The 24041-nt window shown below is 42.6% G+C and overlaps 1 protein-coding gene across 4 annotated transcripts in view; it reads right to left on the bottom strand.

The window, feature by feature from the left end:
- Window positions 1-24041, bottom strand: part of RBM26 (RNA binding motif protein 26) — a 1920204-nt gene that overhangs the window by 666617 nt on the left and 1229546 nt on the right. For all 4 annotated transcript variants that reach the window (XM_044072914.1, XM_044072916.1, XM_044072915.1 and 1 more), the window contains one exon: window positions 6982-7107. In XM_044072914.1, coding sequence (XP_043928849.1) covers window positions 6982-7107 — 126 coding nt within the window. The remainder of the gene's footprint in view (window positions 1-6981; window positions 7108-24041) is intronic.

The following is a 24041-nucleotide window of genomic DNA, read 5'->3' as shown; positions in this document are numbered from 1 at the left end:
TGGCTCAAAAGGCAGCAGTGGGAGTTTGTCCAAGACATAATTGAGGTCCCATGCAGGTATTGGGGCTCTCCTTGGAGGTCTTATGTTTTTGGCCCTTCTGAGGTACTGCCTTAGCAATGGATGGAAAAAATAGGCGGTTCCGTAAATGAGCTGAAATGGCAGAGGCATGAATTTTAATAGATGAAAAGGATAGGCCATTGTCCAGCATCTCAGTTAGGTATTGTAAAATCTGAGGAATATTTGGAACAGATGTGTCAATTCCTTGTGCCTGGTTCCAAGCAGAGAATCTTTTCCATTTTTCTGCATAATATTTTCTGGTACTGGGCCTCCTAGCCTCCAAAATAACATCCATCACTGCTTTAGAGAGAGGAGTGTTTTGAATGGTTACATTATCCGCCATGCTGCCAGATTTAGGGTCCTGAGTTGGCTGTGCAGAATCTGATTGTTTCGCTGGGTCAGTAAGTGAAGAATTAGAGGCAATGTCCAGGCTGAGCCTTGACACAAGCTTTTTAGGATTGGGTACCAGTGCTGGCATGGCCAGTCTGGGGCAATCAGAATCATTCTTGGTTTCTCTTGTCTAACCTTTAGGAGTACCTTGGGGAGGAAAGGCATATACTGTTAGAGTTTTCCAGCTGAATGATAGAGCATCCACTTTCCATGCTTGCTTGTGATAAGTCCTTGTGCAGAATTTCTGTAGTTGGCAGTTGTGAGGGGAGGCAAATAGATCTATGTCTGGGCATCCCCATTCCTTTGTTATCATGATGAAGACTTGTGGATCCAGTTTCCACTTGTGGGGATCAGTGAGGTTTCTGCTTAGTTCGTCTGCCAGAGTATTGTTCTTTCCTGGCAGGAATTGTGCTTGCAGGTGTACTTGATAAGTCAATGCTGTGTCCCACAAAGTCATGGCTTGTCTGCATAGGGGGTAGGAATGCACGCCTCCCTGCTTGTTTATGTACCACATGACTGTAGTATTGTCCGTCCTTATCAGTAGTTGTCCTGGATGGAGTAGATCCTTGAAAGCTGTCAGGGGCATTCTGAACAGCTAGCATCTCTTTTTGATTGATATGTAGATGCATTTGGCTTGTGGACCATGTGCCCTGAATACATTTTCCTGCCATGTGTGCTCCCTAGGCATAATCTGATGCATCTGTTGTTATTGACTGCCTGGCTGTGGGTAGAATGAATGTCTGTCCCTTGTTGAGGTGACAGGCATGTGCCCACCATCGAAACTTCTGTTGCAGGCAAGGAATTAGGGTAATTAATGCTTCCAGGCTTTGACAATGTTGAGTCCAGACACTTTTTAGGTACCATTGAAGTTTCCTCATATGCAGTTTGGCATATGGAATTAGCAGAATGCAGGATGCCATCAAGCCCAAAGCCTGCAGAATTTTTCTTGCAGATAACTGGGTCTTTGTTGCCAACATTTTGAAGTAAGAAGTTAGTTGCCTTTGTTTGTCTGGCATGAGATAAGGCATCTGGGCTATTGTATTTAGGCTTGCACCCAGGAATATTATCTCTTGAGAGGGTACTAATTTTGATTTCTTTTCGTTTACTGTGTACCCTAGGCAAATTAATAATCTTTTTACGAATGTCAGATGTTTTAGTAGTGTCCTTGTTCTCTGCTTGTATAAGGCAGTCGTCCAAGTAAGGATATATCTGAATTCCTCTGTCTGCAAAATGCAATTACTGATGCCAGGCATTTTGTGAAGACCCTGGGCGCAGCAGATAAGCCAAAGGGCAGAGCAGAGAATTGGTAGTGCATTGAGCCAGTTATGAATCTGAGGTATCTTCTGCAAGATTGTCTGATTGGGATATGCAGGTATGCCTCTTTTAGGTCCAAAGTTACAAGCCAAGCCTTCTTGCCCAGCATGGGCAGAAGCTGCTGCAGAATTAACATTTTGAATTTTGGAACATCCAGAAATGTGTTTAGAAAAGACATGTCCAGTATTGGTCTCCAGGCTTTGTCCTTTCTGGGTACCAAGAAAAGTCTTGAGTAAAATCCTTGTCCCTGCTCTTGTTGTGGTACTTGCTGAATGGCCCTCATGTTCATAAGGGACAAAACTTGTTTTTGTGCCTCTGCCCATTGATTGTGTGGCAGGTTTGGCATACCTCTTGCCTTTGGCAGGGTGTGAAAGTGGAACCTGTAGCCCTGGGACACTATATTCAATACTCATTTGTCCTGGGTGATCATTTGCCAATTTTGAAAGAAAAGTGTTAGTTTTCCCCCTAAGGGGGCTGCAAGAAGATAAGTGTTTGGTGCTGGCAGAGGCAAGTCATTGGGACTGTTTCCTGTATGGCTGTGCTTTGTCTTCTCCACTTTTGGAGGTAGAAGCGCCCCACTGTTTAGGCCTGTATGAGCCCTGGGGCTGGGATCTGCCTCTGGGACGTCTGTATCTGCCTCTTTGTGGCCTGTCCGACACTGGAAAGGACCAATTCTTTGTAGGCCAGTTTCTGCTAAATCTTGGTGGCTGAACCTGTAAAAATTCCTTTACTGTTTGCATAGATTTCGCTTTGTCCTCCATTTTCTTCAAAACCTCCTCTACTTTAACACCAAATAAAGTATCATGCTGTAATGGGGCATCTAATAATTTTGCTTCAACATGATCAGGCAGATTTTGTTCCTTTAACCAAGCATGCCTCCTAACAACAGAACCCGTAACTGCGGCCCTGCAGGAGGCCTCCAGAGAATCAAAACCACATTGCAAAGTATGCTTTCCCACTTGTTCAGTTGCATGCAATAAATTCTGCATTTCCTTATTTTCTGCACAATCAGAATTGGCCAACATTTTCTGTTTCAACAGTGACATTAAATATTGCTGATATTTAATCATATGAAATTGACAAAAAGCCCTCACAGCCAAAGTAGCAGAAGTGCAAACCTTTTTCCCCCATCTGTCTAGTGCCCTTGAATCCCTGTCAGAAGGGATAGGGTTTTTTGCAGTAACGGCCTTAACCCCTTTGGGACCCTGAGAAATAGTTTCTGGGTCAGCAGCAGGGTTTTTATAAAGAAATTTATGTGAATCTGGAACCCTATAGTATCGGTCTGGTTTAACAGGAGCTGGAGGTAAGGAGTCTGGAGATAGGACGGACTATGAAAATACATCTTCTACAATGTCTAGCACAGGGGAAATAACAAGAGGTCTGTGCTGGGGAAGTAAAAGAAAATCTCTAAGCCTTTTCTTTGATTCTGAGTAATCTTGGCTCTCCCAGTGGAAGTGCTCCCTCATGGAATGCAGGGTTTCCCCAAAAGAATAATCCTCAGGAGGAGAGGCTGAAGGAATGGATTCTTCAGCATCAGAATCCTCATAGGGAGGAAGAGAGTATTCCTGTACAGAAGAGGAGTCAGAGGAAATAGAAACCTGATCTGAAAAGTCATAGTCTGTGTCTTGCCTAGGCCTCTTATCAGGAGGGGGATGGGAACCCCTGATCAAGGTAATAAGGTCTTCGGCCATTTTGAGCATCTGTTTCTTAGGCATGGAAGTTTGTCCTGGAGAATGCTGTACTTGTTTCTTTGTCTTTAAAGCTGCTTTAGTCTTTGCTTTAGAAGCTGAAGTAGGCTTTACATATAGCTGTGTAGGTCTGAAAACACCCTCAGAAGCCGATGCTTGCTCAGGGGCTCCGGCCCCATCTGAGGGAATGATTTCCGAGTGTTCAATACCTTGAGTATCCAGAGGCCTAGCTGGCTCCAAGTGGGAGTCGTCAGCGGCCTGTGGCTCTGAGGTAGCGGGTGTCAGGGGCTGTGAAAGCGCCTCACTGAGAACCGACGACAGGCTTAACGGAAACCTGGTCGTCGGTTTTGGATCTCGGATGCCTGTCCTCCTCTTTTTCCTTGCGTTTTTTTAGAAACTCCGGTCGTCGGCTGTTCCGACGGCATTAAATAATTGAATTTTCGGCCAAAGTAATGAAAAGCAAAATCAAACAGACGCTTAATAGTGCGTTGGTTGAATCTAGCACAAAACCGACAGCTAGCAACGTTATGATCACGGCCTAGGCAAGGAATACAGTTAAGAATGAAAACCCTTATGAGGTATTTGCTTCCCACAAGAAATACAATTGTTAACTTTTTCTGACATCGGTCTGGAGCAAGAAAAAAGTTTCCCCAATGGGGTACTTGGCTTTAATGAAGACTTCGGATCTGAAATTCGTCTGTGAAAATCTCAGGAGTCAGCCGACCGGCACTTGCGAACTGTTTTGCTTCGGGCACCGCGCAGCAAGAAAGACTGAAGAAAATGGCGTCGACTGCATCTTTTATACCCCTGGCGCACTGAAGTTAGGGAGGAGGCGACCGCAACCGACGCCAGACCTAGACTTTGGAATTCTGGCCGACTGCGGGTAGCCTGCCAGCAGGATAACCCAAGAGTAATGACTGCAACAGCGAAACACAATGAACATCTAGGAATTAACTTGAAGAAATCCACTATTATCTCTCTGAACATGGCCCGTGACAGAGTTATGTCTTTATTTATCCTTAGGCTTAACTAAAGATTTAAAATTTACAGAGTATTACTACTAGGACAGAAAAAAATTTTTTTTTTTTTTTTTTTTTACCCCAACTCCAGTTTAACCCAAAGGAAGTGATTGAATCCAGCCGGGAAAGAATAACTTGCTCAATCTACATTTGAGATGGTCACGTCCCTCAGAAATGAAAGGCTAGAAGAAAGAAGTGAACACCAAATATGATACTCAAGGGATGCTATTAATGGAAGGGTTTTTCCTTAACTGGGTGTTACTTAAGACACCGCTGGCATCCCCTCCCATACCATCTTGTTCATCTTCTCCCACTACCTTTCAATAGACAACCTGCCTACCAATCAGGAAGCCACTCTCCCAATCTCTGCTACAGGTATTCCCGATAGGTGGTAGATTCTCTCACACCCCCAAGAGTAAGCACTCCCATCCTACTCTACCATGCCATCAGGAGCCTGAATTGCTAGTCAAACTTGGTCCACCTGCGCTGCAGTCAGAGCCAAAGCATTATCCCCTTCATGAATGTAAACCCCAGCAATGTGGTACAGAGGGATAAAACCACTATTGTGACCCAGATGATCAAAAATCGATCAATGTCTCAGGAAACTAGAAGAGTTGGAGAGAGGGAGGCGAGAGATGCAATACTTGCTTCAGCTCACTCTCCTGGGAATGAGTTTTGTGATGGCTTCTCTTACTGTGGTGATGCAGTGCTCCAGGGGACAGGCTAAGGCCTCTTTGCCCAGGAATAGACCTTTCAAAACTCATGCATACTGTCCAATTTACTCATATTATTTTTCTTTCAAGCACTCTGAATTTGGTCCTCCTTATTCTGTGAAATCCTCCCTCTCTTGCAATACTGTGTTGTCAACCCCTAAAAATATTTCTGAGTGCATATTTTCCATCTCTCTTCTCCATTTTAACCTACTCATTAGTTATATTTTCTGAAATAATTTCTAGCTTCATGAATAACTCTTGAATAGTAATTGCTATCTGTTCCTTAAATTCCTATCTTTTAAGTAAATAAGTAGGAAAGTGTCAGTATCTCATTTTTGCATCATTACGCTGTACATTTACCTTAAGTTTTTTACTGGTGCACATCTGATACAGTCACTGAATACATTTCAAATCTTTTGATTAAATACACAAACTTTTATGAAATAATTCCTATCCACTCAAGGCCAGCTCCTGTATTTTGCCTCTTTCTAAGTTCGTGCTACTGATTTCAAGACTTCCACAGCAAACATTCTCAAGTACTTAAAATCAGGTTCCAGACCCCACCAATAACTAACATTCCTGCTAAAAGTAATTTCTTCCAAAATTCTCCTAAGCTCCCTAATGTTAGTTTTAAATGGAATGGAATACAAATATGTGCCAGTGTAATTCTCCCCCTGCCAACAGCCTCCCATTACCACAAATCTACTACTAATGCTGTTTTTTTCGATCACTAATGGAATTCCCCATGAAATCTGTATTAATATGCGTTTCCTTTGTTCCTAATGTTCTGCTTAATACCAAATATGACTTGCATACTAATTTCTATCCAAATGCTTCACCTATAACACAGTACTACTGGCACTCTACACTTAATTTCGTTCAATGTTGTTTGCTTTTTGTCTGCACCCATAAGGACATTTACATTTCATGTTACTACTGAAAAAATCACCATTCTGATAAAGCAGCTTTAACTTCCATATATTGTAGCTAATGGTTCTTTTGAATACAGATTTCCATCTTGAAGCTTACATGATCTTGTACACAAGTTGCTGCTTCTCTTCATCTCTATTTGAAATCATGTCACAGTTTCTCAGACATTTCAATAAACAAGCTCAGAGAAGTTTGTGTTTTAAGCTAACTGTTAGCAAATATTGCTGTTTTAATTTAATTTTATTCATTTTTTTTGGATTGCATCTCTCTCTCCACTGTTTCTAAGCCCAGGTTTTGTAAACTGATCTTTTCTAATCTGTGTGTGAGGAAGTGGGAAGTTCCAACTTGTTAATTACCTTCTGCAATTCAGCCATAACACTTTCTAGTAGCTGAATGCTGCAGATGGGATTTATTTTTATTATGACATTCATTAACTGGGTATGTCTGACTGAGGGGTCCGATAAAGTCTTCGGATGAGAGCACTATAAAGCTCAGATAAGTAAAAAACATACATGTATGCACTTTTCTTTATACCTTAAACTGAATCTCAGAGTATTTACCCTATATCAGAAAAAAGTTAAATTAATAACTAGGCATAGCATATAATCCACAGGCAAGCAATATTAACTCTGACAATTACAATACTTTAATACAGAGACAACAGTACTGATGAAAAATAACTCTCAATATAACTTACATGTAATCAAGCTACAAAAGGTAGATCTATTTTTTTTTTGCATTCCATCCACAATATACTAAAGTAATCTGCAGTTCTTCTACCTTGACTTACATAAGGTCAACATGCAACAACTGGCTGAAATCAAAATCAGACAATACAATATGAACAACTTAAAGAAATCAGTCTTCAACCTGCTTCTTCTTTTGAGCATCACTGGAATCTAAAACAGAACTGGAGTATGACAATGTCTTCTGGGCCGCTTTTAAAGCTGCAGGATTGTAGACGGTCTTTGTAAGACCTGAAGATGTAGATAATACCTAGAAAAAATGTGCAATTTTACTGTGGTTTCTTTAAAAACCTAAAAAAACATGCAACATGAGCAACCATAATGTGAAATACCAATACACTCATTGAATGTCTTGCTATCCTTTAAGAAACAAACATCTGTACAAAAGGTTCAGCCAAAAATTCTACCCTCTCCAAAACTTTGATATCTAATTACTGGGTCAGCCCAAGGCAAAGATTCTTACATTTCAGGTGTGAACAAAGTCATACATAACTAACAAACAAACATATCTACTACTGTTAGCTGGCATGTGAATGACTGACGTTCAAACTAAATCACATACTAGAAAAATATTACACAGTGAACCTCAAGGATGGGTTTTAACAAGGGACCTGCAAAGGAAAGGGGGGGTGGACTTATCCAACTCTCCTTGCTACAAGTCAACGTATTTTATTTAACAGACTAAGACATCACGATACCTGTGTTTATGCCAGTAATGTGCAAGATAAAAATTTAAAGTATTTAAGTGAATAATGTAACTGATGAAAAGAAGTGCTGTTTTAAAAGCAAGAAATGAGCACTCTAAAATAAAGCCCAATAAACATTTTACATGCAGAGCAAAAACAAAACATGCTTGAAAAACTGCTCAATTTTACACTGTTTCAATACCTCAAACTTCAAAATTGTACAGACCTGATATCTGGGTATCAATACACAGCTGAACAAATAAAATACAGTGAATGCTATTTTTTGTCTGTTACATAACAAAAGCAAGTTCCTGGAAAAGTGAAGTGCGCAAAAAGTACAGTTTTGCACCTACCATAAATGTAGATGTTCGAGTGCGCATACAGCTGCAGTCATCACACTAGGGTTTATCCTGCCGTCAGGCTGGTCCTCGGTCGGCCGAATTCCAAAGTCTAGGTCCGGCGTCGGTTGTCGTCGCTTCTTCCCTGACGTCAGTGCGGCAGGGGTATAAAAGAGGCAGCCGACGCCATTTTCTTCAGTTTTTCTTGCCCCAGATGTCAGGTGCCCCCAGAAAGGAGGGCAAAACATGATGTTATGCAAACATACATAAGTAGATAAAACAAAACAGTAGTTGCAAGCAAATACACCATAAAGGAATACCACAAATAGGTTGTATGATAAAGGTGTTTGGCATAAGCCCTGTCCTAAGAGGGGATGGAGGGAGGGTAACCTGGACTGCAGCTGTATGCGCACTCTAACATCTACATTTATGGTAGGTACAAAACTGTACTATGTTCATCGTGCATACAGCTGCAGTCATCACACTTGGGTAGAATCCCATAGCTAAGTAAGGGTGGCTGGTACTAAGTGGAATTAGGAGGGGCTAGAATGCCCTGCAGGACTGCTGTGGCAAAGCCCGCTCTAGATTTTGAGTATAGTGGAAGGTGGTAGTGCTTGGAGAAAGTGTGCACTGAACTCCAAGTTGCTGCTTCCAAAATGTCTTTGGTAGGGACCCCCTTGAGGAAAGCTGCTGAGGTAGCTGTAGCCCTGGTGGAGTGGGATCTGATGTATACAGGCACTGATTTTCCATGAAATGAATAACAAAAGCGTATGCAGTGAGCTATCCATTTTGAAATAGTCTGTTTGGAAATAGCCTTTCCTTGAGCACCTGTAGCATAGGACACAAAGAGTTGCTCAGATTTTCTGAATGACTTTGTTCTGTCCAAGTAATAACGAAGTTGCCTGTGAATGTCCAAGGAATGTAGTAGCCTCTCTCCTTTGTTCTGTGGATTTGGATAAAAGGTAGGTAAATGAATAGTCTGATTCAAAGCCACACTGGATACTACCTTTGGCATGAAGGTAGGGTTGGTTCGTAAGGAAACCCTGTCCTGATGGAAAATGATGAATGGCTGCACAGCCATGAGGGCCTGTAGCTCCGAAACCCTACGTGCTGAGGTAATAGCCAGAAGGAAGGCTGTTTTCCATGACAAGTATTGTAGCTCTGCTGTAGCAGCCGGCTCAAAAGGAGGCAGTGTCAGCTTCTCCAATACGAAGTTGAGGTCCCAAGCTGGAGCTGGTGGTTTCTGTGGTGGTTGTATATTTTTTTGCCCCTCTGAGGAACTGCCTTAAAAGAGGATGTGAGAATAAAGGAGGATCTGTATTGTACTGTGCTGAAATGGCTGAAGAGTGGATCTTGATGGAAGAGGAGGAAAGGCCACTGTTTAACATCTCAGCTAGGTACTGTAAAATCTGAGGTATATTTATTACCCATGGATTCTGACCCTTAGCTTGATTCCAGGCACAAAATCGTTTCCATTTGGCGGAGTAGGTTTTTCTAGTAGAGGGTCTCTTGGCCTCTAAGATGACATCCTGTACCTCCTTGGAGGAGAGAGTCTGTTGGCAAATTAAGGTATTCTCCATGCAGCTAGATTTAGAGTTCTGAGCTGGCTGTGAAGGGTCTTGTAATTGTGCTGGGACAAAAGAAGAGGAACTTGTGGAAGGATCCATGGTGGTGAGTGTGACAGGCTCTTTAGGAGAGGATACCAGTGCTGTCGTGGCCGGTCTGGAGCAATGAGAATCATTTGTGGCCTCTCTGCTCTGGTTTTTAATAGGACTTTGGCCAGTAGAGGTAGAGGCGGGAAGGCATAGACTGTCAATGTTGTCCAATTGAAAGAGTGCGTCCATTTTCCAGGCCTGTGGATGATAGGTCCTTGAGCAGAATTTCTCCAACTGGTAATTTCTGTGGGTAGCAAATAGATCTATGTCTGGCTGTCCCCATGCCTGAGTTATGTTTGAGAAGACTTGAGGATGCAACTTCCATTCGTGTGGGTCTGTCATATTTCTGCTTAAGTTGTCTGCCAGCGTGTTTTCCTTTCCTGGAAGGAATTGTGCCTGTAGTTGAATTTGTAATTCCAGTGCTGTGTTCCACAGGGTCATGGCTTGTCTGCACAGGGGGTATGAATGCGTTCCCCCCTGTTTGTTTATGTACCACATGGCTGTGGTATTGTCTGTCCTTATTAATAGCTGGCCTGGATGCAGTAGGTCTTTGAAGGTCATAAGAGTATTTTGCATGGCTAGCATCTCCTTTTGGTTGATGTGTAGGTGCCTCTCTTTTTGGGACCATTTTCCCAGAATACACTGACCTGCCATGTGTGCTCCCCAGGCGTAGTCTGAGGTGTCTGTTGTGATGATTTGAGTTGCTTGTGGTAAGCAGAAAGGAAGACCCGTGTTTCTTTGGCATGCTTGAGCCCACCACAAAAATTCCTTTTGAAGGCATGGAATGAGTGGTATAATTGTTTCCAAGCTGTGGCTGTGTTGAGACCATAAGTTTTTTTAGGTGCCATTGTAGTTTCCTCATATGCAGCTTTGCAAATGGTATTAGTAGGATACAAGATGCCATGAACCCCAGAGCCTGCAGGATTTTCCTTGCAGTTAGCCTGGTTAAAGTTGCCATTCTGTTGAAGTATTGAGACAGTTGCCCTTGTTTGTCTGGCGTGAGGTAGGCCATCTGGGTTGTTGTGTTTAAGCTGGCACCCAGGAAAATTATCTGTTGAGAAGGTATTAGTTTTGATTTCTTTGTGTTCACTGTGTACCCCAGGCAGTTTAACAGTTTTATTACAAACGCCAGATGTTGCAATAGAATGTCCTTGCTGTCTGCTTGGATCAGGCAGTCGTCCAGAAATGGGTAGATTTGGATTCCTCATTGTCTGCAGAAGGCAATTACTGATGCCAGGCATTTCGTAAACACTCTGGGCGCAGTAGATAAGGCAAAGGGCAATGCAGAGAATTGGTAATGGGTTGAACCTGCAAGAAATCTGAGGTTATCTTCTGCAATCTTGTCTGATAGGGACATGCAGGTATGCCTCCTTGAGGTCCAACGTTACCAGCCAAGACTCCTTGCCCAGCATGGGAAGAAGCTGCGGTAATGTGAGCATCTTGAATTTTGGTACCTCTAGATATGTGTTTAGAATAGATAGGTCTAAGATGGGTCTCCAATCTTTGTCCTTCCTTGGTACCAGAAATGTCCTTGAATAAAAACCTTGACCTTGTTCTTTTGCAGGTACCTCTTGAATTGCTGTCATATCCATCAGAGTGGTAATTTGTCTTTGTGCCTCTGCCCATTGATTTTGTGGCAGGTTTGGCATGCCTCTCATTTTTGTAAGGGTATGAAAGTGGAACCTGTAGCCTCTGTCTATAATATCCAGAATCCATTTGTCCTTTGTAACAATGTGCCAGTTTTTTTGAAAATAAGGCCAGTTTTCCGCCCAAAGGTGCTGCCGTTATAGCTTTGCTTGGCAGGCATAGGGGAAAGTCACTGCATCTGTTTTCTAAATGACTGTGGTCTATCTTCTCCACCTCTTGGGGCTGGTGTTTGCCACTGTCTAGCTCTGTAAGATCCTTGAGGTTGTCCTCTACCCCTTGGGTGTCTGTATCTGCCCCTTTGGGGTCTGTCCGTGGCTGGAAAGGACCAATTTTTTGAAGGCCAGTTTCTGCTGAAGCGTGGAGGCTGCACCTGCAAGAAATCTTTAACTGTTTGCATAGATTTCGCGTTTTCCTCCATTTTCTTTAGTACCTCCTCAGCTTTAACACCGAACAATACATCTTTTTGTAGTGGTGCATCTAATAACTTTGCTTTGACATGATCTGGTAAAGTTTGCTCTTTGAGCCAAGCATGTCTACGTATGACAGACCCCGTGACAGCAGCTCTACATGAGGCCTCTAAAGCATCAAAACTACACTGCAAGGTATGTTTCCCCACTTGTTCTGCTCCATGCAACAAATCCTGCAACTCTTTCAAGCCTGGTTGTTCTGTTTGCGTCATTTTGCTTTTCAGCTGAGATAGCAAGAACTGTTGGTATTTTAACATATGAAATTGACAGTTTAATGCCCTCATGGTTAAAGTGGCTGATGTATACATCTTTTTCCCCCACCTTTCTAATGCTCTGGAATCTCTCTCTGAAGGTAAAGGGTTTTTAGCAGTAGAGGCCTTAATCCCCTTGGGACCCTGTGAAATTGTTTCTTGGTCAGCAGTATGGCTTTTATAAAGGAACTGGTGAGAATCAGGAACCCGGTAATATCTGTCTGGTTTAACAGGGGCTGGAGGTAATGAGTCTGGATTAAGACTGGCTTCTGCGTACACATCATCCAAAATATCTAAAACAGGAGGAATAGCCAGGGGCCTATGCTGGGGAAGTAGTAGAAATTCCCCGAGCCTTTTCTTGGAATCTGAGTAATCTTGGCCTTCCCAGTGGAAGTGCTCTCTCAATGTATGCAGGGTTTCCCCAAAAGAGTAGTCCTCAGGGGGGGAGACCGAGGGAATAGACTCCTCAGCATCAGAGTCTTCAAATGGGGAATAGGCGTAATCCTGGTCCTCAGAATGGTCTGAGGTAATAGAAGCCTGGTCTGAGGAAGGGTAGTCTTCCTCCAACCTGGGCCTTTTGTCTGAGGGGGGTTGAGAACCCCTGATGAGAGTAATCAAATCCTCAGCCATTTTAAGCATCTGTTTCTTAGGCATGGGGCCTTGACAGGGGGTCTGAGGACCCTGTTTTTTAATTTTCATTGCAGCTTTAGAGTTAGTGAACAATTTAATAGAGGAGGTGGTAGGCCTGAAAACGCCTTCAGAAATGGCAGGCCTCGCTAAATTTTCGGTTTCCCCGCCAAGAGTGGCATCGGTATCTGCAGTGGGAATGGAGACCGAGGATCCTGCGACTTCTGGTAATGAAGTCGCCGGTAAAGTAGTTTCACCGGTAGTCAGGGGCTGCGTAGGCACATCGCTGAGAACCGGTAGTTGGCCTAAGCGTGATCTCAGTACTCGGTGCAGGCCTCGGATGTCTGTCCTTATCCTTGCGTTTTTTGCCTAAAACTGGCGTCGGTGCATCCGACGACATGATATAATTAAATTTTTTGCCAAAATAATGAAGGGAGAACTCCGCCCGGCGCTTAATAGTGCGCTTGTTAAACCTAGCACAAAAACAGCAGGCCGAGACGTCGTGGTCTGGCCCTAAGCAAGGTATACAGTAAGAGTGAAAATCCTTATGCGGTATTTGCTTCCCACAAGAAATGCAATTATTAACTTTGTCTGTCATCAGTCTGAGGCAAGAAAAGTTACCCCAATGGGGTACTTAGCTTTAAAGAAGACTTCGGCTGAAATACTATTCGTAAATCTCAGGAGCTGGCCGACCGGCACTTGCGAACTGCTTCTGCTTCGGGCACCGCGCGGCAAGAAAGACTGAAGAAAATGGCGTCGGCTGCCTGTTTTATACCCCTGCCGCACTGACATCAGGGAAGAAGCAACGACAACCGACGCCGGACCTAGACTTTGGAATTCGGCCGACCGAGGACCCGCCTGACGGCAGGATAACCCTTAGTGTGATGACTGCAGCTGTATGCACGATGAACATCACAAAGTTGTTAAATGTACCACCACATGGTGCATAAACCCTGTACAAGTTAGTGACTTTCAGGATACAAACATGAACAATCACATTCAAAGTATTCTCATTTCATGGAAAAAATCATGAACAGTTAACTAATGCCAGCTGGAAGAAAATCTAAGATTTCCACTGTAAAAGGCTGAGAACAATGCCAAACATTTTAGTACAAAAGTGTTTTAAACTAGTAAAAAAGTGCCACAGCACTTTTAAACCTAAAACCAGTACTGATGGCACTTTCCTAAAAAATGAATGATGTTCTTATGTATCAACTGAACAGAAAGAGCACTCTGACATGTTTGCAGCTCTTTCTTCAGCATACACTTCTTGGAGCATCACACGCTCAAGTGGAAATGTAGCATTTTGCCAACACTTGCTGCAATACCACACATCACACTGCTGAAGTGTTCCTAGTCCTAAATTTCATCTGTTCACTTCCAATCTTAAATAAGCAGCCACAGCAGACTTGACATTTGCACTTTTATAAGAACATATACACGTCCGTAACTTAGAGAATATCAGAAAGCAGATGCTGGCTGTAGAGATAGTACAGTTTTGTACCTACCATAAATGTAGATGTTTGAGTGTTCACACTGCTGCAGTCATTACACTTGGGTTATCCTGCCGTCAGGCGGTCCCCACAGTCGGCCAGAGTTCCAAAGTCTTGGTCCGGCGTCGGTTGCTGTCACTTCTTCCCTGACGTCAGTGCGCCAGGGGTATACAAGATGTATCCGACGCCATTTTCTTCAGTTATTCTTGCCCCAGATGTCAGGTGCCCCCAAGTAGGTAGGCAATACATATTGATAATAAAAAATATATATATAAAATAAAAACAATACTTTCAGTTACCAGCAAATACATCACAAAGGTTGTATAGGATAGAAAGGTATAGATAAGTCCAGCTAGGACAGAGGGGATGGAGGAAGGGTAACCTGGACTGCAGCAGTGTGAACACTCGAACATCTACATTTATGGTAGGTACAAAACTGTACTATGTTCATTGTGTTACACTGCTGCAGTCATTACACTTGGGTAGAATCCCAAAGCTAAGGTTGGGTGGCTGGTCTACAAAGAGTTAGGATTGGCTATGAGGCCCTGCAGAACTGCAGTGGCAAATCCTGCTCTGGATTTAGTGTAAACAGGCAAGTGGTAATGCTTGGTAAAGGTGTCCACTGAACTACAAGTTGCAGCCTCCAAAATTTCCTTGGTAGGTACTCCTCTGAGAAAGGCTGTTGAAGTGGCTGTTGCCCTGGTGGAATGTGGCCTAATGTTATTAGGGACTGATTTTCCATGCTGTGTTTAGCAGTAACGAATACAGTGTCCTATCCATTTGGAGATCGTCTGCTTTGAGATAGCCTTGCCCTGTGATCCTGCAGCATATGCTACAAACAGTTGCTCAGTTTTCCTGAAAGCTTTTGTTTTGTCCAAGTAGAAGTGTAGCTGCCTGTGTATGTCCAAAGAGTGCAGAAGTTTCTCCCCTTTATTCTGGGGGTTTGGATAAAAAGTTGGCAAATGGATGGTTTGGTTAAGAGCCACACTAGATACCACCTTTGGCATAAAGGTAGGGTTTGTCCTTAAAGGAAACCCTGTCCTGATGAAAAATTATAAAAGGTTCCACTGCCATTAATTCCTCTAGCTCTGAGACTCTTCGTGCTGAAGTTACTGCCACGAGCAGGGCTGTTTTCCATGATAAAAATTTTAGATCGGCTGTATTGGCTGGCTCAAAAGGTGGCAGGGTCAGTTTTTCCAAAACGTAATTGAGGTCCCAAGTTGGTGTTTGTGCTCTCCAGGGCGGTCTTATGTTTTTAGCCTCTATGAGGTACTGCTTTAGCAAGGGATGAGAGAATAAAGGAGGATCCGTGTTGTAATGTGCTGAAATGGCAGAGGCGTGGATCTTAATTGATGAGAAGGATAGGCCTTTGTCCAGCATCTCCGTTAAGTATTGTAAAATCGGAGGAATGTTTAGGACAAGAGGGTCAAGGCTTTGAGCCTGATTCCAGGCGCAGAATCTCTTCCATTTTTCTGAGTAAGCTTTCCTGGTGCTAGGCCTCCTGGCCTCCAAAATGACATCCATAACAGCCTTAGAGAGAGGCGTTGCCTGTTTGACTAATGAATCTGCCATGCAGCCATGTTTAGGGTTTTGAGCTGACCATACAGGATCTGCTTGTTTTGTTGAGTCAGAAGGTGTGGAATTTGAGGCAAAATCCATGGTGGGCCTTGAGTTAGGTTCTTTAAGATTGGGTACCAGTGCTGGTGTGGCCAGTCTGGAGCAATCAGGATCATCTGTGGTTTTTCTTGTCTGGCTTTCAGGAGTACCTTTGAAAGGAGAGGCAGTGGTGGGAAGGCATAAACTTTTAGGTTTTTCCAGCTGAATGAGAGAGCATCTACTTTCTATGCTTGTGTGTGATAAGTCCTTGTGCAGAATTTTTGTAGTTGACAATTCAGTGGGGAGGCAAAAAGATCTATGTCTGGGCATCTCCATTTTTGCGTTACCATGCTGAAGATTTGTGGATTCAATTTCCATTCATGAGGGTCCATGATATTTCTGCTTAGATCGTCTGTCAGAGTATTTTTCTTTCCTGGCAGGAATTGTGCTTGCAGATGAACTTGATACGTTAAGAGCTGTGTTCCACAAGGTCATGGCTTGCCTGCACAGGGGATAAGAATGAGTGCCCCCATGCTTGTTTATGTACCACATTACTGTGGTGTTGTCTGTCTTTAATAATAATTGTCCTGAATGCAGAAGGTCCATGAAAGCTGTTAGGGCATTTTGAACAGCCAACATCTCTTTTTGATTGATGTGAAGATGCATTTAGTCTGTGGTCCACTTGCCCTGAATGCATTTTCCTGCCATGTGTGCTCCCCAAGCATAATCCGAAGCATCTGTTGTTGAGTGCCTGGCTGTGGGTAGAGTAAAAGGCTGACCCTTGTTTAGGTGACATGCCTGTGCCCACCATCGAAACTCCTGTTGTAGGCAGAGAATCATTGGTATTACTGCTTCTAAACTGTGAGAGTGTTGAGTCCAAACACTTTTTAGGTAACACTGTAATTTCCTCATATGCAGTCTGGCATATGGTATTAGTAGTATGCAGGATGCCATGAATCCCAGGGCCTGCAGAATTTTTCTTGTAGGGAGATGGGACTTTTTTGCCAGGAATTGAAAATACTGAGTTAGTTGAACTTGTTTGTCTGGAGTGAGATAAGCCATCTGGGCAGTTGTATTTAAGCTGGCACCCAGGAATATAATCTGTTTTGAGGGCACTAGGTTTGACTTCTTTTCGTTTACTGTGTACCCTAGAGAAGTTAGCAGCTTTTTACAAATGCCAGATGCTTTAGAAGAATGTCCTTTGTCTCTGCTTGAATGAGGCAGTCGTCCAGGTATGGATATATTTGAATTCCTTTTTGTCTGCAAAATGCAATTACTGGTGCCAGGCACTTTGTAAAGACCCTGGGCACAGTAGATAAGCCAAAGGGCAGTGCAGAGAATTGGTAGTGCATTGCACCCGCTTTGAATCTGAGGTATCTTCTGCAATTTTGTCTGATAGGGACATGCAGGTATGCCTCTTTGAGGTCCGGAGTAACAAGCCAAGCCTTCTTGCCCAGCATGGGTAGAAGCCGCTGTAATGTCAACATTTTGAATTTCGGAATATCCAGGTAAGTATTTAGAGTTGAAAGGTCTAGTATGGGCCTCCAGGCCTTGTCCTTTCTGGGGACCGGGAAGAGTCTTGATGAAAATCCTTGTCCTTGTTCCTGTTGTGGTACTTTTTGAATAGCTCTCATGTTCATGAGGGCTGAAATTTGTTTTTGTGCCTCTGCCCATTGATTTTGTGGCAGGTCTGGCATTCCTTTTAGCCTTGGTAAAGTGTGAAAGTGGAACCTGTAACCTTGAGACACAATATTCACAACCCATTTGTCTTGGGTGATTGTTTGCCAGTTTTCAGAAAAAAGTGCTAGTTTTCCCCCTAAGGGGGCTGCCAAAAGGGAAGTGCTTGGCGTACAAAGGGGGAAGTCATTGGGACTGTTTCCTGTAAGGTTGAGACTTGTCCTCATCTCCTTTTGGGGTGAGGTGCCCCACTGTCATTGTCTGTTAGAGCCTTGGGGTGGAGATCTGCCTCTTGGGCGTCTGTATCTGCTTCTCTGTGGCCTGTCTGACACTGGAAAGGACCAATTCTTTGTTGGCGTACCTGTAAGAAATCCTTGACAGTTTGCAATGCTGTAAAGGAGCATCCAATAATTTTGCCTTAACATGATCAGCTAAACTCTGTTCTTTTAACCAAGCATGTCTTCGAATCACAGAACCTGTAACTGCGGCTCTACAACAGACCTCTAAGGAATCAAAACCACATTGCAGAGTATGTTTTCCCACCTGTTCAACTGCATGCAATAAATCCTGCATTTCTTTACAGTCAGGAGCTTCTGAGCTTGCAAGCATTTTCTGTTTTAACTGAGCCATTAAATGTTGTTGGTACTTAAGCATGTAAAACTGGCAATTTAAAGCCCTTACTGCTAAAGTTGCAGAAGTGTAAACTTTCTTCCCCCATCTATCCAAAGCTCTGGAATCTCTGTCAGAGGGTACTGAATTTTTTGCAATGGAAGCCTTAACCCCTTTTGGACCCTGGGAAATAGTTTCTGGATCAGCAGAAGGGTTTTTATAAAGAAACTTGTGAGAGTCAGGGACTCTAATACCTATCTGGCTTGGCTGGTGCAGGAGGCAGAGAATCAGGAAAGAAGCTGGATTCAGAGAACACATCATCCACAATATCTAGCACAGGCGGAATAGCCAGGGGCCTGTGCTGAGGCAATAAAAGGAAATCCCTGAGCCTTTTCTTGGATTCTGAATAATCCTGACTTTCCCAATGGAAATGTTCCCTCATGGTATGTAAAGTTTCCCCAAAAGAATAATCCTCAGGAGGAGAGGCTGAAGGGATAGATTCTTCAGCATCAGAGTCCTCATAGGGGGGTAGAGAGTATCCCTGGTCTGAGGAGGAATCAGAGGAAATGGAAACCTGATCAGAGGAATCATAGTCTGTTATCCTGCCTAGGCCCTTTTCTCAGGAGGGGGATGGGAACCCCTGATTAGAGTAATGAGGTCTTCGGCCATTTTAAGCATCTCTTTCTTAGGCATGGAGGACTGTCCAGGAGAATGCTGTACTTGCTTCTTTGTCTTTAATGGTACTTCTGTCTTGGTTGTTGCTTTAATGGTAAGTTGTGAAGGTCTGAAAACACCCTCGGAAGCCGATGCCTGCTCAGCGGCTCCGGACCCATCTGAGGGATTAGTTTCCGTAGGCCCAATACCTTGAGTTTCCAGAGGCCTAGTTGTCTCCACGTGGGAGTAGGAGGCGGCCTGTGGCTCTGAGGTAGCGGGCGTCAGGGGCTGCGAAAGCGCCTCACTGAGAACCGGCGACTGGCCTGTAAGAGGTTTCGTCATCGGTTTTGGACCTCGGATGCCTGTCTTTATCCTTGTCTTTGCGTTTTTTCGGAATTGCGGTAATCAGTTGATCCGACGGCACAGTACAATTGAACCTTCGTCCAAAGTAGTGCAAAGCAAAATCAAAACGTCGTTTTATAGTGCGTTTGTTAAATCTGGCACAAAACCGACAACTAGTGACGTCGTGATCACGGCCTAGGCATGGAATACAGTAAGAGTGGAAGTCCTTATGAGGTATTTGCTTCCCACAAGAAATACAATTATTAACTTTTTCTGACATCGGTCTGAAGCAAGAAAAAAGTTTCCCCAATGGGGTACTTAGCTTTATTGAAGACTTCGGATCTGAAATTCGACTTCAAAAATCTCAGGAGTCAGCTGACCGGCACTTGCGAACTGCTTCTGCTTCGGGCACCGCGCGGCAAGAAAGACTGAAGAAAATGGCGTCGGATGCATCTTGTATACCCCTGGCGCACGGACGTCAGGGAAGAAGCGACAGCAACCGATGCCGGACCAAGACTTTGGAACTCTGGCCGACTGCGGGACCGCCTGACGGCAGGATAACCCAAGTGTAATGACTGCAGCAGTGTAACACGATGAACATCATTCAGTTACAGGGGGACAGCAAGAGCCTACGTATGACCCACTGACAAAGTCTAATCATAGACCAGCTAATACGATAACCATTTCTGTTCATCTAACAATGAAGATGCTTCTCAGAGGGTCTACAACTGGAAGAATCCCAAGAAGTGCAACCCTCAAGGTGTAAAAGGACAGTCAATAAATGAAGGCTCAGAAGGCAAAGTTCTGAAGTCTTGTTATACACAAGAATCTCTCAACTTCTCTGCTCAAGAAATCTGGCAGGTAGCAAATGCTGGAGGTGTGATGAGAGAGAGAGTTAGTTGGGAAGTTTTTTTGTGAATTTAACTTGGCAGATTTTAAAAATTCCTTACAGAATACTAGGTCAGAAATGTCTGGGGAACAAATGGGTTTAACTAAAGAAATGATTCTTCTGTGCCGGGACACAGAATCTGAATTACCCATACACAGTAAGGCCTTGTATGTTTAATGCTATTGGCTGCAAAGAAAAACAATTACTAGGAAATGGAGATCAAAATCTCAGCCAGTTTAAATGAAGTACCGAATATTGTAAAGGAGATAAAAATACTTGAGATGGGCTCTTTAGAAAATGGAGGTAGCAAATTACATACAATATAATGGAAACTATGGGGACAGCACATATAGAACAGTGCTAAGATTCATAGATTAGTACTAGGCTAACTGCCCTTGCAAGCCATTTTAAGCCTAGCCAATTATCTCTTGTGAGACTCAAACCCTGCACCTTGTGTTTACAAGGCAAACCCCTTAACCATTAGGCCACCCTCCCAACTAAGGAGGAGAAGTAAACAGAGTAACTTATGTAATGTTGGAGTGAATTAGAAAGGTTACAATTTATACTACATAAAAGCAAAATAAATGTATGGTTTGGTTTCCTTTTTCTTCTCTGTTACTGTATATGTACCCATGTCACTTTTTAATGCCATCCTTAATAAAGATGTTTATGAAATAAGTTCAGGACAAATCCAAAAATAATTTGTTTGCAGGGGTGTAAAATGCCCAAAGTCAGGTACATTTTTGTTTTTTAAATCACTGCTCCGATTCACTTAAAAAGTTACAACAACAACTTTTTTCATCAACCTGGATTTTCTGAAGTATGAAACTAATGACTGGCATTACTGACAGATAATTCTCTGTGATTTACCACAAAAAAAAAAAAATCAAAATTTTACAAGAACAAGGCAAAATATGATGCAAAATCAAGTACAGATGAGATGTATGTACTCAAGTAAGCCCAACACCCGGGTCATGATCCAAGCAATAATACTTGACAAATGTGTGAACCAAAGGGGCTCAATCAGAAATGTCTACAATAGACATATATTTGAATTGAAAACAACCTTATCTAGTGGAGTGAGACTTGCAAAGAATTTTCTAACTGGTGGTTCTCATGTGCCACAATATAATGTAGTCTGCAATCTACTTGGTAAATGGTTTCCTTAGTAACTGTAAGCCCTACATCTTCACAGCAAGGACACAAAAGCAAGTCTTTTGTCTTCATAAATTCTCCTCAGGCATAAACTAAGGTGGCTGATAACATCAAGATTTCAGAGGCCTCTCTCTATCCTACATTCTGACACCACAAAGTAAAAAAAAAAAAACAAGAGAGTGAGATGTCTGCTTTAAGAGTGACTAATATTTTAAGGGAGGAAATGGGGACCTTAACAAGGGGGCATCCAAAATCTATGAAAGAGAAACTTAACATCGTAAGGAGGGAGGTGGTGAGAAAAAGGAAAACCATTTTACAATAGATCCATTTCAAAATCAATGAACCTAAATATTTAGATAAGTTAGGAGGGTTAGCAATCATCCAAATAATAAAATGTCCCATGTAAGGGAAGAGTTATTAAATAGGACAAAAACTGAAAACCCCTTTAGGAACTGTTTGATAAGTTGATGTTGGGCCACAGTCTTGCCATCTACAAGATCAAGTGCCTTGCAGGGTGTGTGAAGAAATCGGACACTGTCATTTGTGCTAGCATGTCTGGCTGAAGTTTTGTACACAATTTTAGAATGACCTGTGTATTGTATGCCAGCATGACTATCTATGATATTGTAAATAGGTCCTTACATGTTGAGTTATATAATCTGTTTGTACACATTTTTTTAAAAACTTGAACAGTGTCTTTTACCATTTCTAACTGTGCATGTTTGTGAAGAAAGATTCTAAAGGCAAACTGTCTCAGATTCAGTTGATCTGCAGACAATAACATCAGAATGTTGACAGTTACTATGTGCTACTGTCAGAAGCTGAAAGACAGGCAGGAACTTTAGTAAACAGCTGTTGGTTGACTTTCTAAATATGAAATGAAAATTAGAACTAGAACAGTTACGGCAGTTAGACTAGTCTATAAAAAAGCCTGCTGAAGTCAGTTACAGTTGTCAGTTTAAAGGCATATGAAAGTTGTTCACAAACAATGTGCAGTTGATACCCAAAATGACTCACCAAGAACTGTAAACCTGCATTTGCTCTGTTGTAATAATTTAGTTTAGATCAGGGACAGTGTTCTTAGTCAGATAGGAAATTACAACTAATAAGTTACATCAGTTAGAGTTTTTCTAAATGTTGGATTTCTATTCTTCAGTATTGATTTCATTTTCTTGGTACTTGAGTTCTGTTTGTTTACTGGAAATTACTGTTCTATATTTTTTAATCATTTTACTCAATATTAAATATTTTTATTAACTTACATTGTAGCTGGCCAATCAGTGTTTTCTTTAGCAATTTGAGAGTGCTTATATTTAGGTTCATAGGTAAGTACTAGGCTATCAGGCCCTAAATAAGCCTAGCCAAAAGAGGTTCCCTGGCTTTCGCCACCCAAGAAAATTATTTTCCTGTGCCCGTCGAGCAGAGCCACAGAAGTGATCCCCAGGGTGAATTTCCTGTTTCCCATCCAACTCTCAAGATTTCTCTTAAAGAGGGCTAATGAGGAGCTTTGCTTAACATGAATGGGTAGTCTGTTCCAGAGCATGGGATGTCTCTGGGACAGGAATCTATCCCTCCAGCATGTTTTGTTTATTGTGGTGATAAGGTTTACGTCCCTTCAGCATGTGACCCGGAGAAATTGGGATTTCTTTAAGTGTAGCATGTCCATCAGATCTGGATTAGACATGGCTTTGTATGCTAGGCAGAGGTCTCCACTGAGTAGCCAATATGCGACAGAGTAGAGCTGAAGTTTTTTGAGACCGTCTGCGTATGGCATCTGTTTGAAGCCAGTAATCATCTTAGTGAGGTATTTCTGTGGCCTTTCTAGTTGTTGTAGATGTCATGCGACATACATGCCAAACGGGGCGGTGTACTCTATAATGGGTCTGATGAGGGATGTGTAGAGAGGAACAATGACCTCTCTTTTTCTGGATTAGAACCCCTCTGTGATGAGGTGTGCCACGTAGAAGGCAAAGTACTGTGGCAACGTGATTATCAAAGGAGAGACTACTGTCCACTTGTGTCCCAAGGTCTCTTATCACACTTTCGGTGTTTAGTAGGCTATCGCCCATGTGGTAGTTCATGGGTTGGGTGTTTTTCCCAAAGGGGATGACAATGCACTTCTTGGCATTGAGATTTAGGCCATGACTTTGACACCAAGCATCAGCCTAAGTGAGGCCTCTTTCTAGAATGTTCACATTCTAAGGCAAATCTATTATGGCTCCTAGTTTGCAGTCGTCTGCGAACTTCATTAGCCAGAGACCAGCTGTATTAACCTGGACTTCAGAGAAGTATATAAACAGGAGAGGACCCAGGACAAAACCCTGTGGTATCCACATGTCACTGGTCTGAAGTCAGACTTGGAGTTGGCTACTTTCACTGTGTGGGTTCCGTCAGTGAGCCAGTTGGCCACCCATCTTGTGACATAGGCATTTATGCCCAGTCCAGTGATTTTATCTAACATATCAGAGTGGGAGATGGTGTCAAAAGCCTTGGTGAGGTCAAGAAAGTTTATGGCTATGGTGACTGCTTCAAAGAAGTCAATCAGGTTTAGGAGGCATGATCTACCTTTTACAAACCCAAATTGAGTGGGGTCCAAAGTTTGGAGGTTACTTTTTGTTAGAGAAAAATGCATCTCTTGTGATTATTCTACACAAAATGCATATTAACTTACATTTTCTTCACAAATATGTTTAATGAATTATTTAACATTTGTTCATGTTAAAAATATGTAGTATAGATGCATAGTTATGCAAACCACAAATACTTATTGTAGTTCTGAGTGTTTCACAACTGCATTCTAATATCAAGCTGCCAAGTGTATTAACAGATGACTGAATGTAAAAAGAAAGTAGTGCTGAAGGGGTTAAGAATGTTATAAAGACTGGTTTCTGAAAGCAAGAAAGAACACACTGCATGTAAGCTCTGACCTTCCCAGCCTGGGATGGATAGTTACAAGGAATGTTGGGGAGTTAGAATGTACTGGTATTGAAATGTACAAGGTCAGGAAACAAGACTGATTAACAGGTTAGATGGCTTGTGTTTTTCTAATAAAAACATTACTGTTGAGTGTTCAGGGGCAGCAACATGAGGGTCTGCAG

The sequence above is a fragment of the Protopterus annectens genome, chromosome 5.part1 (assembly GCF_019279795.1).
Source record: "Protopterus annectens isolate FY-2018-M chromosome 5.part1, PAN1.0, whole genome shotgun sequence".
In the NCBI taxonomy this organism is placed as follows: domain Eukaryota; kingdom Metazoa; phylum Chordata; order Ceratodontiformes; family Protopteridae; genus Protopterus; species Protopterus annectens.
The sequence above is the reverse complement of the archived record's forward strand: the minus strand, read 5'-3'. Positions and strand labels throughout refer to the sequence as shown.